This window comes from Mandrillus leucophaeus, unplaced genomic scaffold, assembly GCF_000951045.1.
Source record: "Mandrillus leucophaeus isolate KB7577 unplaced genomic scaffold, Mleu.le_1.0 Scaffold429, whole genome shotgun sequence".
In the NCBI taxonomy this organism is placed as follows: domain Eukaryota; kingdom Metazoa; phylum Chordata; class Mammalia; order Primates; family Cercopithecidae; genus Mandrillus; species Mandrillus leucophaeus.
This window is the reverse complement of record NW_012104576.1, coordinates 2,375,005-2,392,359: the sequence shown is the minus strand read 5'-3', so window position 1 is coordinate 2,392,359 and position 17,355 is coordinate 2,375,005. Positions and strand designations below refer to the sequence as shown.

Sequence of the window (17,355 nt, the reverse complement as noted above, 5' to 3'; positions counted from 1 at the left end):
GATTACAAATTTAAATGTAAGACTTCAAACTATAAGAATCCTAAAAGAAAAATTAGGAAACACCATTCTGGACACTGGCCTTGGAAAATAATTTATGACTAAGTCCTCAAAAGCAATTTCCACAAAACCAAAAATTGACAAGTGGGACCTAATTAAACGAAAGAGCTTCTGCAGAGCAAAAGAAACTACTAACAGAGTAAACAGACAACCAACATAATGGGAGAAAATATTCACAAACTATGGTTAAGACAAAGGTCTATATCCAGAATCTGTAAGGAACATAAACAGTTCAGCAAGCAAAAAACAGCCCCATTAAAGAGTGAGCAAAAGACATGAACAGACACTTCTCAAAAGAAGATATACAAGCTGCCAACAAACATGAGAAAATGCTCCACATCACTAATCATCAGAGAAATGCGAATCAAAACCACCATCTAACACCAGTCAGAATGGCTATTATTTAAAAATAAAAATAAAAAACAGATGCTGGAAAGGCTGTAGGTGGGAATGTACATTAGTTCAGCCACTGTGGAAAGTAGTGTGGAGATTTCCCAAAGAACTTAAAACAGAACTGCCATCCTATCCAGCAATCCCGTTACTGGATATGTATCCAAAAGAAAATAAATGATTCTGCTAAAACGACACATGCACTTATATGTTCATTGCAACACTATTCACAATCACAAAGACATGGAATCAACCTAAGTGCCCATCAGTGGGGGATTGGATAAAGAAAATCTGGTACATATATATGTAATGGAATACTATACAGCCATAAAAAAGAGTGAAATCATGTCTGTTGCAGCAACATGGATGCAGCCAGAGGCCATTAACCTATGCAAATTAACCCTGGGAACAGTAAACCAAATACAGTGTGTCCTCACTTATAAGTGGAAGCTAAGCATTGGGTAGATATGGACATAAATATGGTAAAAATAGACACCAGGGACTACTGGTAGAGAGGTAGTCAGGGGGCGGGATATGGTAAAAATAGACACCAGGGACTACTGGTAGAGAGGTAGTCAGGGGGCGGGAGGTAAAAAACTACCTATGGGGTGCTGTGCTCACTACCTTGGTGATAGGATCATTCATACTCCAAGCCTCAGTGACATGCAATATGCCCAGGTAACAAACCTGCACATGTCACCCCTGAATCAAAGAAAGTTGAAATTTTAACATAAATACATTATAAATAAATAAAACTAAAATGCCTAGTTTTTAGTTTAAAATTATGAGCCATTCAAAGAAACAGTAAAGCATAACCCATACACAGGGGGAAGAAAAGTAGGCAACAAAAAATTCTGTGGGAGTGCAAGATGTTAGACTTGGCAAAGACTACAAAGCAGTTATTATAAATAGGTTCACAGAATTCAAGGAAACCATAATTAAAGCATAAAAGGGGGTATGGTGACAATGTGTGTATTCACTGCCCAGATTGCCAGAACAAAATACTGCACTGGGTACCTTAAACATCAGAAATTGATTTTCTCACAGTTCTGAACACTAAAACTTCAAAATCAAAGGGCTGCCACGGTTGATTTCTGGTGATGCCTCTCTTCCTGGCTCAACAACACACTTAGAGAAATGCTAAGTGCACTGGGAAGTCTCCACAATAGAATTGAACAAGCAGAAGAAAGAACTTCAGAGCTCGATGACAAGGCTTTTGAATTAACTCAATCCATCACACACAAAGAAACAAGAATTTTGAAAAATGAACAAAGACTCCAAGAAGTTTGGGACTATGTTAAATGTTCAAACCTGAGAATAATTGGAGTTCCTGAGAAGAAGAGAAATCTAAACGTTTGGAAAACATATTTGAGAGAATAATCAAGAAAAACTTCTCCAACCTTGCTAGAGATCTAGACATCTAAACACAAGAAGATCAAAGAACACGTGGGAAATTCATTGCAAAAAGATCATCATGTAGGCATATAGTCATCAGGTTATCTAAAGTCAAGATAAAGAAAAGAATCTTAAGAGCTGTGAGGCAAAAGCATCAGGTAACCTATAAAGGAAAACCTGTCATATTAACAGCAGGTTTCTCAGCAGAAACCCTACATGTTAGAAGGAATTGGGGTCCTATTTTTAGCCTCCTTAAATGAAACAATAATCACTCAAAAATTTTGTATCCAGTGAAATTGAGCTTCATAAATGAAGGAAAGATACAGTCTTTTCCAGATAAGCAAATGCTGAGATAATTTGCAACTACCTAGCCAGTACTATAAGAACTGCTAAAAGGAGCTCTAAATCTTCAAACACTCAAAATACACCAAAATAGAACCTCCTTAAAACATAAATCTCACAGGACCCATATAACATTAACACAGTGGGGTGGGGTGGGAAGTATTCAGGCTACAAATGGTATGATGAATGGAATAGTACCTCACATCTCAATACTAACATTGAATGTAAATGACCTAAATGCTCCACTTAAAAGATACAGAATTGCAGAATAGGTAAGAATTCACCAACCAAGTTTCTGCTGTCTTCAGGAGACTCAACACAAAAGGACTCACATAAACTTAAGGTAAAGGTGTGGAAAAAGATGTTCTGTGCAAATGGACATCAAAAGCAAACAGGAGTAGCTATTCTTATATTGGACAAAACAAACCTTAAACCAACAGCAGTTAAAAATGACAAAGAGGTACATTATAGAATGATAAAAGGGCTAATCCAACAGGAAAATGTCACAATTCTAAATATATATGCACCTAATACTGGATATGTCAAGTTTATAAAACAATTACTACCAGAGCTAAGAAATGAGATGACACAATAATAGTGGGGGACTTTAATACTCCACTGACAGCACTAGACAAGTCATCAGGACAGAAAGTCAACAAAGAAACAATGAACTTGAACTCTACCCAACAACAAATGGACTTAACAGATATCTACAGAGCATTCTACTCAACAACTGCAGAATATACATTCTATTCATCAGCACATTGAACATTCTCCAAGACAGACCATATGACAGGCCACAAAACAAGTCTCAGTAAATTTAAGAAAATCAAAATTATATCAAGTACTCTCTCAGACCACAGTGGAATAAAATTGTAAATCAAATCCAAAAGGAACCCTAAAAATCATGCAAATACATGGAAATTAAATAACCTGCTCCTGAATGATCACTGGGTCAAGAGTGAAATCAAGATGGAAATTTAAAAATTATTTGAACTGAACAATAATAGTGACACAACCAATCAAAACCTCTGGGATACAGCGGAAACATTGCTAAGAGGAAAGTTCACAGCATTAAATGCCTAAATCAAAAAGTCTGAAAGAGCACAAATAGACAATCTAAGGTCACACCTCATGGAATTGGAGAAACAAGAACAATCCAGACCCAAACCCAGCAGAAGAAAAGAAATAACAAAGATCAGAGCAGAACTAAACAAGAATGAAACAAGCAAACAAAAAAATACAAAAGATAAATGAAACAAAAAGCTGATTATTTGAAAAGATAAATAAAATTGATAGACCATTAGCAAGATTAACCAAGGAAAGAAGAGAGAAGATCCAAATAAGCTCAATTAGAAATGAAACAGGAGTTATTACAACTGATACCACAGAAATAGAAAACATTATTCAAGTCTACTCTGAACACATTTACCCATATAAACTAGAAAATCTACAGGAGATGGATAAATTCATGGAAATATACAATCCCCTTAGATTAAACCAGGAAGGTATAGAATCTCTGAACAGACCAATAACAAGCAGCAAGATTGAAATGGTAATTTAAAAATTGCCAACAACAAAAAAAGTTCAGGATCAAATGGATTCACAGCTGAACTATCCAACTTTCAAAGAAGAATTGGTACCAATCCTATTGACATTATTCCAAAAGATACAGAAGGAGGAATCCTCCCTAAATCATTCTATGAAGCCAGTATCACCCTAATACCAAAACCAGAGAAGGACATAACAAAAAAAAGAGAAAACTACAGACCAATATCCCTGATGAACATAGATGAAAAAATCCTCAACAAAATACTAGCAAACCAAATCCAAGAGCATATCAAAAAGATAATCCACCATGATCTAGTGGGTTTCATACCAGATATGCAGGGATGGTTTAACATATGCAAGTCAATAAATGTGATACACCACATAAACAGAATTAAAAACAACAATCAATCACATGATCATCTCAATAGATGCAGAAGAAGCACTTGACAAAATCCAGCATCCCTTTATGATTAAAACCCTCAGCAAAACTGGCATAAAAGGAACATAATTTAAGGTAATAAAAGCTATCTATGACAAACCCACAGCCAACATTATACCGAACGGGTTTTGAAAGCATTCCCCCTGAGAACTGGAACAAGACAAGGATGCCCAATCTCACCACGTCTATTCAACATAGTACTGGAAGTCCTAGCCAGGACAATCAGACAAGGAAAAGAAATAAAGGGCATCCAAATCAGTAAAGAGGAAATCAAACTGTTGCTGTTTGCTGATGATATGATCATATACCTAGAAAGCACTAAAGACTTATCCAAAAAGCTCCTAGAACTCGTAAATGAATTCAGCAAAGTTTCAGGATACAAACTTAACATACACAAATCAGTAGTGCTGCTCTACACCAACAGTGACCAAGCTGAGAATCAAATCAAGAACTCAACTCCTTTCACAATAGCTGCCAAAACAAACAAACAAACAAACAAAAAAAGGTAGGAATATACTTAATCAAGGACTTGAAAGACCTCTACAAGGAAAACTACAAAACACTGCTGAAAGAAATCCTAGACAACACAAACAAATGACCATATTCTCAAAAGCAATCTACAAATTCAATGCAATTCCCATCATTCTTTAGAGAACTAGAAAAAAAATCCTAAAATTCATATGGAACCAAAAAAGAGCCCACATAGCCAAAGCAAGACTAAGCAAAAAGAATAAATCTGAAGGGATCATATTACCTGACTTCAAACTATACTCTAAGTCCATAGTCACCAAAACAGTATGGTATTGGTATAAAAATAAACACATAGACCAATGGAACAGAATAGAGAACCCAGAAATAAAGCCAAATACTTACAGCCAACGGATCTTCGACAGAACAAACAAAAACATGAAGTGGGGAAAGAACACCATATTCAACAAATGGTGCTGGGATAATTGTCAAGCCACATGTAGAAAAATGAAACTGGATCCTCATCTCTCACCTTATACAAAAATCAACTCGAGATGGATCAAAGACTTAAATCTAAGACTTGAAACTATACATTTCTAGAAGATGACATTGGAAAATCCCTTGTAGACCTTGGCTTAGGCAAAAACTTCACGACCAAGAACCCAAAAGCAAATGCAACAAAAACAAAGATAAATAGATGGGACTTAATTAAATTAAAAAGCTTCTACACAGCAAAAGAAATTATCAGCAGAGTTAACAGACAACCCTCAGAGTGGTAGAAAATCTTCACAATCTATATATCCAACAAAGAACTAATATCCAGAATCCACAAAGAACTCAAATCAGCAAGAAAAAAAAAATCCCATAAAAACGTGGGCTAAGGGCATGAATAGACAATTCTCAAAAGAAGATATACAAATGGCCAACAAGCATATGGAAAAATGCTTAACATCACTAATTATCAGGGATACACAAATGAAAACCATAATGTGATACCACCTCATTCCTGCAAGAACGGCCATCATCAAAAAATCAAAAAATAATAGATGTTGGCATGGATGCAGTGAAAAGGAAACATTTTTACTGTGGAAAACAGTGTGGAGAGTCCTTAAAGAACTAAAAGTAGATCTACCCTTTGATCCAGAAATCCCACTTCTAGGTATCTACCCAGAGGAAAGGAAATCATTGTACAAAAAGGTACTTGCACACGTATGTTTATAGCAGTACAATTTGCCATTGCAAAAATATGGAATCAGCCCACATGTCTATCAATCAACGAATGGATAAAGAAAATGTGGTGTGTATATACCATGGAATACTACTCAGCCATAAAAAGGAACAAAATAATGGGATTCACAGCAACCTGAATGGAATTAGAGACTATTATTATAAGTGAAGTAACTCAGGAATGGAAAATCAAACGTTATATGTTCTCACTCATGTGGGAACTAAGCTATGAGGATGCAAAGGCATAAGAATGGTATGTTGGACTTTGGGGACTTGGGGAAAGAGTAGGAGGTGTCAAGGGACAAAAGACTACGCATTGGGTACAGTGTACACTGCTTGGGTGATGGATGCTCCAAAATCTCACAAATCACCACTAAAGAACATTCATGAAACCAAACATCACCTGTTCCCCAAAAACTTACTGAAATAAAAAAATAAAAATTTTTAAACAGTTTAAAAAATACAATAACACTGGATAGTAACTCAAATCCACAGGAACAAATGCAAAAAATATATAAACAAGAAGGTTAGTATAGTAAATACTATAAATATGTACTTGCTCGTCTTTCTTAGCTTAATTAAAATGCACAGTATTATATAAATAATCATAACATCAATTATAACAATGTCTTTAATATATGTAGTTGTAATACACATAATAGTGCAAAAATGTTGAAGAAGGAATAACGCTATATGGGAGTAATATTTCTGTACTTCACTGGAATTTGATTAGTATAAACTCCAGTAGAATCTAAAATTGACTGTAGTCAGAACTACACAAATATGTCAACATCTTAAAAAACATTGAATTGAACATTTTACATAAGCATATAGCATGATATGTTATTTATTTTGAAAAAATATCTCAGTGAATTCCAGGCAGGATCATATTTAAAAAGAATTAAAGCAATGAGAGGATACGGTAAGGGAGGAAACATGAATGTTACTAGATTGTAAATTACTTTAGTACATAGATTCTCTTCCTAAATGCTTAACCTTATCTCCCCTAAAATGCTCTTCTCATTGCCTTCCTTCTTATTATCTAAGAATCTTTGCATACTCACTTGAAATGAACCATTCCTTCTTATGTGTACTAGTTAGAGTAATAATCGGAGAGGCTAAAATATGACTGCTCATATTCCCTATTTTTATGTTTCTATAGATCTGCTTATGTTCACAAAATATAGCTGTGTACTTATGGAAAATACGTTCTTATGTGTCTCGGTTCATTTTGGTAATGGTGCCTCAGCTGGTCCATACTTTGGTTTAGATTTCACTGGTGGTATATTTGGGCTTCAGATGTTACACTGTAAAACTTAACATTTATTCAAGAGCTCAGACATTTCTTCAGAGCAAAACTTTACTCTGTGGTATCTGGGTCATTATAGGTTTCCAACTTTAGCATATAGTCTGCTATAAACAACTTTCTCTCACAAAATATTAGGTCCACCAGTTGACCCAAGTCACCCATTCTAATTTTCCCTTTTCAATATGAACTCGCCTTTCATAACTTTCATGTATTTTTCCTTTTATATGACCTAGTCAGTAGTTTTCAAATCTAGCAAAAGATTCAAATCACATAAAAACTCCAGTGGAAAGGAATGCAATCTCACTGCTTATGCTACTACAAGTTTACTTACTTCATCCTCCCCAGCTACAAAGTCTACAAACTCAAGAGGATATGAAAGTCACATTTTCATATTCCACAAAATATCTAATTATTTTTCTACATTATTTATCCATACTTGATTTATAGTTACAAATCTTAGAAATGACATGAAGTCTTTATGAACAAATCAAAGCACTTTGCCCCACAATAACTCTCTGTGACTGTGGAGACCATGATTTGCAAATTGACCTATTCTTAAAAATGTTATCTTTTATCTCACCAGGTACATCCCACAGTAGATAGTGCTACTGGTGTAAAATTTAAAGTTATATTATCATCATAAACTTTCTAGGATAATTTTAGTTTGCATAAGAGATGCCATTATATAGTAACGTCACTGGTTAAGGAATTACAAAGTGTTGGTTTGTGCATCAGTTTTGTCATTATCTTGATGTGGTCTTGTTCAAATCATGAAACATCTCTGAACTTCAATATAATAGGCTTATATGATTGCTAATAGCCCTTCAAATTCTGTTTTGTGATGCTTACTGCAATAAGACATTATATTGCGACTCTTCTACTATAATAATAAATACTCACTACACATGCATACACACATATAAAATGTTTACCTTATAAAATATATTGAAATCTGCTTTATTTCTATAGAGACTAATAAGGATCTCTTAGCAGATGCTATTGGACTATTGGACGAGGTATAATAAAGGGGTCAATTAAAACACAATTTAAATGTCCCCCAGGTAAAAAAAAAATTCGAGACTAATATTTATGGTTTATTCATATCCCTGGAGTTAAATTAAGTATGACCCTTTAATGACAATAGTACCAATATGTTAGTATTATATAGGTGAAATTCTAAATGAATATCCTCCTATAATTAAACACACACATATACTCAGAGATATGGTAATGTTTATCTTACAAAATATATTGATATCTGTTTTACTTCTACAGAGACTGATAAGGAACACTTGGCAGATGCTATTGGAAGAGGTATAATAAAGGGATCAATCAATGCACAACTAAAAGGTCACCAGGGTAAGAAAAAGAATTTCTTACATCTAATATTTACGGCTGATTTATATTCCCTGAGTTAAATTAAGTATAGACCTTTAATGACAACAGTACCTATATCATAGTACTTTCCATAGCAAAAGATGCTATTGGAAGAGATATAATAAAGGGACCAATCAATGCACAATTAAAGAGTCACCAGGGTAAGAAAAAGAATTTTTGAGTCTAATATCTGTGACCTATTCATGTTCCCTGAGTTAAATTAAGTGCAGACCTTTAATGACAACAGTGTCTACATGTTATTATTACACAGGTACCTATATCATAGTGTTACATTGGTAAAATCCTTCATGAATATCCTTCTATAATTAAACACACATGTATACACATGTATAGTAATGTTTACCTTATAAAGTATTTTGAAATCTGTTTAATTCTATAGAGACTGATAAACAACTCTTAAAAGATGCTATTGGAAGAGATATAATAAAGGGACCAATCAATGCACAATTAAAGAGTCACCAGGGTAAGAAAAAGAATTTTTGAGTCTAACATTTGTGATCTATTTATGATCCCTGAGTTAAATTAAGTATAGACATTTCATGACAATAGTGCCTACGTGTTAGTGTTACATAGGTAAAATTCATCATGAGTATCCTTTAATTAAGCTCTAGCATTTACTATCAGTGGAACATTAGCATATTATTGATTTTAAAACTCATCCATTTGAAAAGTAATGCATAAAAATTCAGTGTTACAGTTACCTTAGAGTAGTCTCAGTGTAGGCATTTCCAAAGCTATTCTACTTACTTTTTGTTTCTGAAAAGTGATGTTTAATTAGCAAAAGCAGAAAGGCAAAAGCAGAAAGGCTAGCTGAAGACTGTGATGACAAGAGGAGTACAACACATAACTATTTCACTGGTTATCCATTCCCTCTATTTGATAAAAATGTCAGGCAAATTTATAAAGTCTCACCTACAATACAGTACTTTATTTGTGTTACGTAATTCAGAGATTACACTACTGACTTTCATCTTGGTGTAAGATTGTTATATAGTTATACAATTTTCTTTGATCTCTGGTGTGATACAAAAAGAGGCAGACAGCTAACAGAGAAACAATGTAAAGAGACACATTCGAAGCCGGCCCTCTAAAACCAATGTTATCCAAGGTACTGGATGCATGTGCAAGGTTCTGCCCCTTGGAGAGCAGCAGTAGCACTTCACACTATAGGCAAGAGACTTTAGTAGAATGGCCCAGTCACAGCGCTATGCAAATAATAAGGAGAGAACAACGACAAGCCCCAGATAGAGGAGGAGGAAATCAGTATCTGGAGATGCTACAGTATATTATGGAAACTGTCAAATCTTTAGCAAAAATTATTAATATGTAAAGAAACAGTGAAGTGTGACCTACACCAAGGAAAAGGGCACGCCACAGTAACTGTTTGTGAGAGTCCCAGGTGTTGGACCTAGCCAGCGAAACCTCAAAGCACTTATTACAAGTATGTTCTTAGAGTTAAAGGAAATTATTCTTAAGGAAGAAAAGGAAGGTAATAGAGATTGATATCAAATAAGATGGAAATTTCAAAAGATAACATGGCAAAGCCCTGTCTCTACAAAAAATACAAAAATTAGCCAGGTGTGGTGGTGCACACCTGTCGTCCCAGCTACTTGGAGAGGCTGAGGCAGGAGGACCACTTGAGCCCAGGAGGTTGAAGCTGCAGTGAGCCATGTTCACACCTCTGCGCCCCAGCCCGAGTGACAGAACGAGATCCTGTTTCTAAATTAAAAAAAAAAAAAAAAGGAAAAGAAAAGAAAAAGAAATTTCAAAAGAAAAAAGAACTAAAATACATATGTAACATAAATGGTTACCTTACAAAGTGTTTTGAAATTTATTTTATGTCTATAGAGACTGATGTAGAACCCTTGACAAATGCTATTGGTTCAAGTAAAACAATTGGTGAGATAAAGACACAACTAAGGACTCACTATGGTAAGAATAATAATTTTAAGTCTAATATTTACAGTTTAGTTATCTTCTCTGGGGTTTTAGAGTGAATCTTTAATGATAACAGTACCTATATTTCATGGGCAAATGTCTTCATGAATTTTCTCTTATAATTAAACTCTCATATTATCAATGGGAAATTAGCTAGAAAGTTTTAAAACCTCTACACAATGATTTTTTTAAAATATGAGGTTTATAATTCTCTGTTTAAATAAATGTTTTCTACAATAATCCATGTTACTTTTATAACAATAGGATTAATGAAAAATTAATAAACAATGGTTGAATTGGGGCAGGGAGGGATCCAGTAGCTTATGCATAGACCTCTGACCTCCAAAACTATCTTTCTAAATGTATCCTTTCAAATGTAGACTACGGATCAATTATAGAAATGAACATTTGGTCAAACTAAAATGAACTTGGGATAAAGGTTGAAATTAAGGAAGATAATATCACAGAATGCAGAACAAAGACGAGAAAGAGAAAATGATGAGAGACTACACAGAAATTTACGTGATAGACAAGTGGCCATTTAATAAAATGTGGGAAGAAAAATTACCAGTGCAGAAATAGAGACAAATACGTGGAGTTGGGGATTAGTGTGTGAATAGTCAGGAGTACTCATACACTTTTTCTTTTAAAATTTTATTTTAGATGTGAATTTATTTAAAAACAAAGATATGTCCATACAACGTCAAGAAGGTATCTTCAATAGGAGCATTACACCAAGTAAATTCCCAACAAAAGTGATCAATTTATCACCCTTTGAAAATAAAGGTAAAGAATTATGTATGAAGATATGAATTCAGTATCTAATTACCTAGAATAGTTTTAAAGTATGCTTTTTCATTTACTCTTTATGCATCTTACTTTTTTTCAGAAATATCTTAGGAAAATTCTTACAAGCGTAAAATAAAATTGTTTTAATCCATCCTTTTTATTGGCAGCATGATACTTCATAGTAAGAACATTTTATTCAATCATTCTATTAAAGAGCAATGACATTTTAGGGTTGAGATTTCTTATTAAAGTACACATGGATTTTTAACGTTAAATGATATTTCCAGATTGCTTTCCTAAAGGGCTAATAAATTAACATTTTCATTTGGCAATCTTTAGGGAAAATTCTTTTCTCTGCATAACCATCTGCAATATGGATTGCTGGGTTTTTTTCTTATTTATACCCATCTGAAAATTACTAAATTATATCTCACTCTTATTTTAATTTTTATTTCCATATTTGTTAGTGTTTTACTACTCCATATCTACCCTAAAACTTTAAAAAGCATAAAACAGTAACCGCTTAGGTAACTGATGATTGTCTTGGCTGGGCTAGCATGCATTTTTGGTCAAATTATGAATTATCAATTCACCCACATGTATAGCAGTTGACTGGCTGTTGTTTGAGACAATGATGTATAGAGTGGGCCCATTCAGTAAATAGAAACTTCACTGGTTGTTCAAAAAGAAAGCAAGAGGGCCAGGTGCGGTGGCTCACGCCTGTAATCCCAGCACTTTGGGAAGCTGAGGCAGACAGATCATGAGGTCAAGAGACCATCCTGGCCAACATGGTGAAACCCTGTCTCTACTAAAAATATAGAAATTAGCTGGGCATGGTGGCACGTGCCTGTAGTCCCAGCTACTTGGGAGGCTGAGGCAGGAGAATCGCTTGAATCCAGGAGGTGGAGGTTGCAGTGAGCCGAGATCACGCCACTGCACTCCAGCCTAGCGACAGAGCAAGACTCCATCTCAAAAAAAAAAAAAAAAAAAAAAAGCAAGAATGTAAAAAGTAGATGACTAAGTATAAAGTTGTTAACTTGGTAACTGAAAGTATTAAAAGAATTCTAAGGTTACATGGAGCAAACAATTACAGAAAGGAATTGCCATACCCAGAACTGAAGGAGATCTCTGCATAAGGTGTAGATTAGATGGTGCTAGTGTCCCTGATTCTGTGGTAGGACCTTGGATCCATACTTCTGAAGGAGGTGCCCTGGCCATCTACTGCTAGTTTCTAAGCAGGGAGGAATAATAAAACTGGTTCTGCAAATATTGGAAAAAAAATGCAAACTCTTTGTTGCTATGGGAGGAATTGCTACTTCTGGGATAAGGAAACAATACTGAGATGTTCTTCACAGAAACTGAAAAGAGACAGGAAGCTCTCAAAGCCCACTAGGAACAAAATGAGAAGAACAAGTCTGTCCTTTTTCCTCCAAATTTGCAGTTTTCCTCTATCTAGCCTATCTTGTACAGCCTACCTTGGAGCTACTTTGCAAAGCAAAAATGTGGTCTGCAGAATCCCAGATCCCGTATCATAAAGCAGAGTTTAGAAGGGTGGTTTGGCGACTGAACTTAATAACTGACCCAGGAGGTGAGTTGGCTGCATGTTTCTCATCATCCAACCAACTAGCTAGGAGTCTTCAAGTTCTAAGAGCAGCATGCAGGCAAGCCTCAATGTATAAGCAGTTTTGAAGTCTCTGCTCACACACACACAATGTAACAGTGGTGAGACAGGGACAGACCGCAGAAGACATTCCCATTAACAAAAAGCGGGGAGAAACGAAGGCAAATATGGCAGTTAGTAATCCATACAATAAGGTCACCTATTTCACCATTCAATAGCATTATAATTTTCTCAGTAAAAACATACATGAAAAAATAAATGAACCAGGATGTTGGAGGATACCAGAATGGAATGCAGACTGGGGAAAATGGAATCGATCATTTCTAGTCTCTGTTTTATTTCTGCTTTGATCTTCATTTTTTTTCTTCTGTTAATTTATACTTAGTTCTGCTTTTACTACTTCTGTAAAGTGTAGTTTCAGGTTGTTTATTTGATTCTTCTTTTATGATGTAGACATTTAATGCTATAAACTTTCCTCTTAGGACTACATTTTCTGCATCCCATAAGTTTTTGTATGTTATGTTTTTATTTTCTTTTGTCTGTAGATATATTTAAATTTCCCTTTTTAATTTCCTCCTTGACACAATAGTTCTTCAGGAGCATATTGTTTAATGTTTCAAAGATCTATTAAGTTTCTTTTTATTCTGCTGTTACTGATATGTAGTTAATATTTGATGTAATTTTGATCTTACATTGTTAAGACCTCTTTTGTGGCCTAACATATGATCTATTCTGGAGAATGTTCTTTGTGCACTTGAGAAGAATGTGTATCCCGTTACTGTTGGATAGAACATTGTGTAATTGTCTGATAAACATGCTTTATCTTTTGTGTAGTTCAAGTCCAGTGGTTATTTATTTTCTATCTGGATGACCTGTCTCTTGTTCAATAGTTGGGGATATTGAAATTCCCTACTATTATTTTGTTGCAGTCTATGTATCCTTTCAAGTTTTTTTAAACGTTTGCTTTATATATTTAGATGCTTTGATGTTGTGTGCATATATACTGTGTGAGTATTAAAAATCATTACAAATGTCATCTATTGTATGGCTAACATATTTTCTAAATTTTTCTAGAGGAAACTTATGAGTACTCTTCACCCTATGCGATTGCACCTTCAAAAGCAGTTTATAGAACATATAGGGCTAGTTCAAGCTTTTCTAAAGACATCCATTTTCCTTTACTGAATCAACTCCCTTCAGGTAACTTTTAATATTTTTAGTGTACAGTGTGATTTTTAAAATAAAGCTATAACTAAATGTAAATAACCAAGTTGTAATAGCTTCAGTCATATAACAGTTTAGCAAAACATAAATGAAAGTAAGTTGTGAGTTAAGTTTATCTAACATTTGTTCATTCTTAGCGATGAGTAGTGTTCCTGGCATTTCTCTTCCCCTTCTCCATTGTGACTAACTTGGAGCTCCATTTTAGTTCTCCACCTTTTTGTCTTGTTCACTACTATAGATTTTGTGGATGACTGAGATAAACTCATTTTATAATCTCTTTGTTATATTTATATGTCCCTCTTTTATTCAACCCCAGGGAGAGCATACAATAGAAATACAACATAAGGATAGGTGAGAAGAAAAATAAATCATATGTTTAGTTTTTCCCTTCCCTTCATTATCATCTTCCTAGGCTTCTAACTCCATTAATATCTGAGAACTAAGATTTGATTCTTATCTGTCACTCCAGAGGCATCATTATGTAATTATCACCCTGGTACATTTTCTACAGTTAACTAAGTTTGAATTTTATTTTATTTTATTTTATTTTATTTAGAAACGGAGTCTTGCTCTGTCGCCCAGGCTGGAGTGCAGTGGCATGATCTCGGCTCACTGCAACCTCCGCCTCCTGGGTTCAAGTAATTCTCCTGCCTCAGCCTCCTGAGAGTTTGAACTTTTTAAAAAATGTAAATGATTTTTCTTTGATTTATTCTGTGCTCTAAAATAAATATCCATGGCACTTTCTATTCATAAAGGTTCTAAGTAAAAAATTAACAGGAAATGCAGAAAGTTGACTATTACTTTTGTTTTATTTTTTTACTACATGCAATATAAAAGGAAAAAGAAAACAATAAAAAGATATTTGGGCTTGCTTTTGGGGAAGCAAATGAATGTAAGCAAAGAAAGTGAAATCCATTTTCTTTCCCAGTGAGCTAGAAGAAAAAATGGTCAGAAATTATATATGACAATTATATATATTAAAATAATAAGCAAAATCCTGGGCTTCAGTGGATACAAAATAAAGTTAAAAGTTAAATTACTGAAAAAAAGTTGTAAGGAAACTGTGTTTTAGAAGACTAAGGTTTATCTTAACTTTTTAAAAGTTGAAATTACTTAATTCTCCACATAATTTAATAACACTGTTCTCATTTTTTTAGGGCATTCGAAAGTTGTTACCTTAAACCAAAAAGCTATTGAATTTACTCTGCCTTCTGTGACCAATACAATTGGAAAACCTACCTATAAAGGTAAAAGAATCACTACAATACAGACATATGAAATAAAACTTTATGCTATATTCTCATTGTCTCTCTTTACCAACCTCAAACCTCTAGGCTTCTTCCTCCAAACAACCAATCTTATGAGTAAGGTATCATTTCCCAAACCTTTCTTCAAACATGTAAAAATGTATATGTAAACAGTGGTTTGTGGTTCTGAATAACAACAGGCTTATATGCTTATATCCTCCTCACTTTTAAATTGATAGAAATTTCTTTCATCTGTCACTTTTTAAGCTGCTGCATGATATTCTACAATGTGAATGTGTCCTACTTTATTCAATGATTCCTCTACTGAATAACATTTTATTATCGTTTTTTGCCACTACAAGCAATGGTGCAATAAATACCATTGTTCACATATATTTATATCACAGTGATTGCATTTCTATAAAAAAGAACATGTAAGTGAGGTTGGTGCATTAAAGGTATATATCATTTTAATTTTAATAGATATTAGGAAACTTTTCAAATTATGATAGCTAGTAGTTCTGCTAGTAAATGCATGAAATGCCTATTTCCAAGCACCTAAGCCAGAACTAGACTTTTCATGCATTGGAAATATTAAGAATATTAAGTAATATTGTTAAGATGTCAGTACCACTTAAAGTGATCTAAGGATTCAGTGCAATCTCTATCGAAATCCCAAATGCTTTTTTTTACAGAAAAAAGTAAATTTTTTTTTTTTTTTTTAAATTCATACAGAATCTTAAGGCAGCAGTCTCCAACCTTTTTGGCAGCAGGGACCGGTTTCATGGAAGACAATTTTTCCACGGAATGGTGGTGGGGGAATTATTTTAGGATGATTCAGGTGCATTACATTTATTGTGTACTTTATTTCTATTATTATTACACTGTAATATATAATGAAATAATTATACAATTCACCATAATGTAGAATCAGTGGTAGCCCTAAGCTTGTTTTTCTGCAACTAGGTAGTCCCATCTGGGGGTGATGGGAGACAGTGGTGGATTATCAGGTATTAGATTCTCATAAGAAGCACACAATCTAGATCCCTCGCATGTACAGTTCACAATAGGGTTTGCACTCCTATGAGAATCTAATGCTGCCACTGATCTGACAGGAGGCAGAGCTCCAGTGGTAATGCCAGCAATGAGGAACAGCTGTAAATACAGATGAAGCTTCCCTTGCTCACCCACTGCTCATCTCCTGCTGTGTGGCCCAGTTCCTAACAGGCCACGGACCAGGGGTTAGAGACCCTGTCCCTGTAAGGGACCTGATAGTCAGAATAATCTTGATAAAGGACAAAATTGAAAGACTTACACTTCATAATTTCAAAACTTACTGCAAAGCTACAATAACCAAAATGATATGGTATTGGTCTAAAGACAAACACATATTTTGATGGAATAGGATAGAGAGCTAAGAAATAAACCCTCACATATATGGTCAAATGATTTTTTACAAGAGTGCTAAGACCAATCAGTATGGAAAAAATAGTCTTTACAACATACAATGCTGAGAAAACTAGATATCCACATGCAAAATAATGATGTTGCACCCTTATCTTACACATACAAAAATTAACTCAAAGTGGACCAAAAACCTAAAACTAAGAGCTACACTTTAAAACTCTTAGAAGAAAACATAGGAGAAAACCTCATGTTGGATTTGGCAATGACTTCTTAGATGATACAAAACACACTGTCCAAAAAATAGGTATGTTAGAATTTATCAAAATTAAAAACTTCCAGTCATCAGTGGAAAATATCAAGAGTAAAAAGGCAAACCACAGAATGGGAGAAAATATATTTAAATCACATATCTGATAAGGTATTAATAATCCAGAATATGTGGAGACCTCCTACAACTCAACCACAACAACAGAGCTCAATTTTAAAATGGGCATAGGCCAGCCTCCTACAGAAACACTGATCTGATCTGATCACCCTACCCTCCGGACTGAAC

At 34.4% G+C, this 17,355-nt stretch overlaps 1 protein-coding gene across 1 annotated transcript in view; it reads left to right on the top strand.

The window, feature by feature from the left end:
• LOC105549005 (uncharacterized protein C10orf68-like) overlaps window positions 1-17,355 on the top strand; it is a 180,156-nt gene that overhangs the window by 150,668 nt on the left and 12,133 nt on the right. The window contains exons 12-18 of the mRNA XM_011993312.1: window positions 8,454-8,537; window positions 8,651-8,716; window positions 8,956-9,039; window positions 10,425-10,508; window positions 11,178-11,300; window positions 13,999-14,124; window positions 15,306-15,395. Coding sequence (XP_011848702.1) covers window positions 8,454-8,537; window positions 8,651-8,716; window positions 8,956-9,039; window positions 10,425-10,508; window positions 11,178-11,300; window positions 13,999-14,124; window positions 15,306-15,395 — 657 coding nt within the window. The remainder of the gene's footprint in view (window positions 1-8,453; window positions 8,538-8,650; window positions 8,717-8,955; window positions 9,040-10,424; window positions 10,509-11,177; window positions 11,301-13,998; window positions 14,125-15,305; window positions 15,396-17,355) is intronic.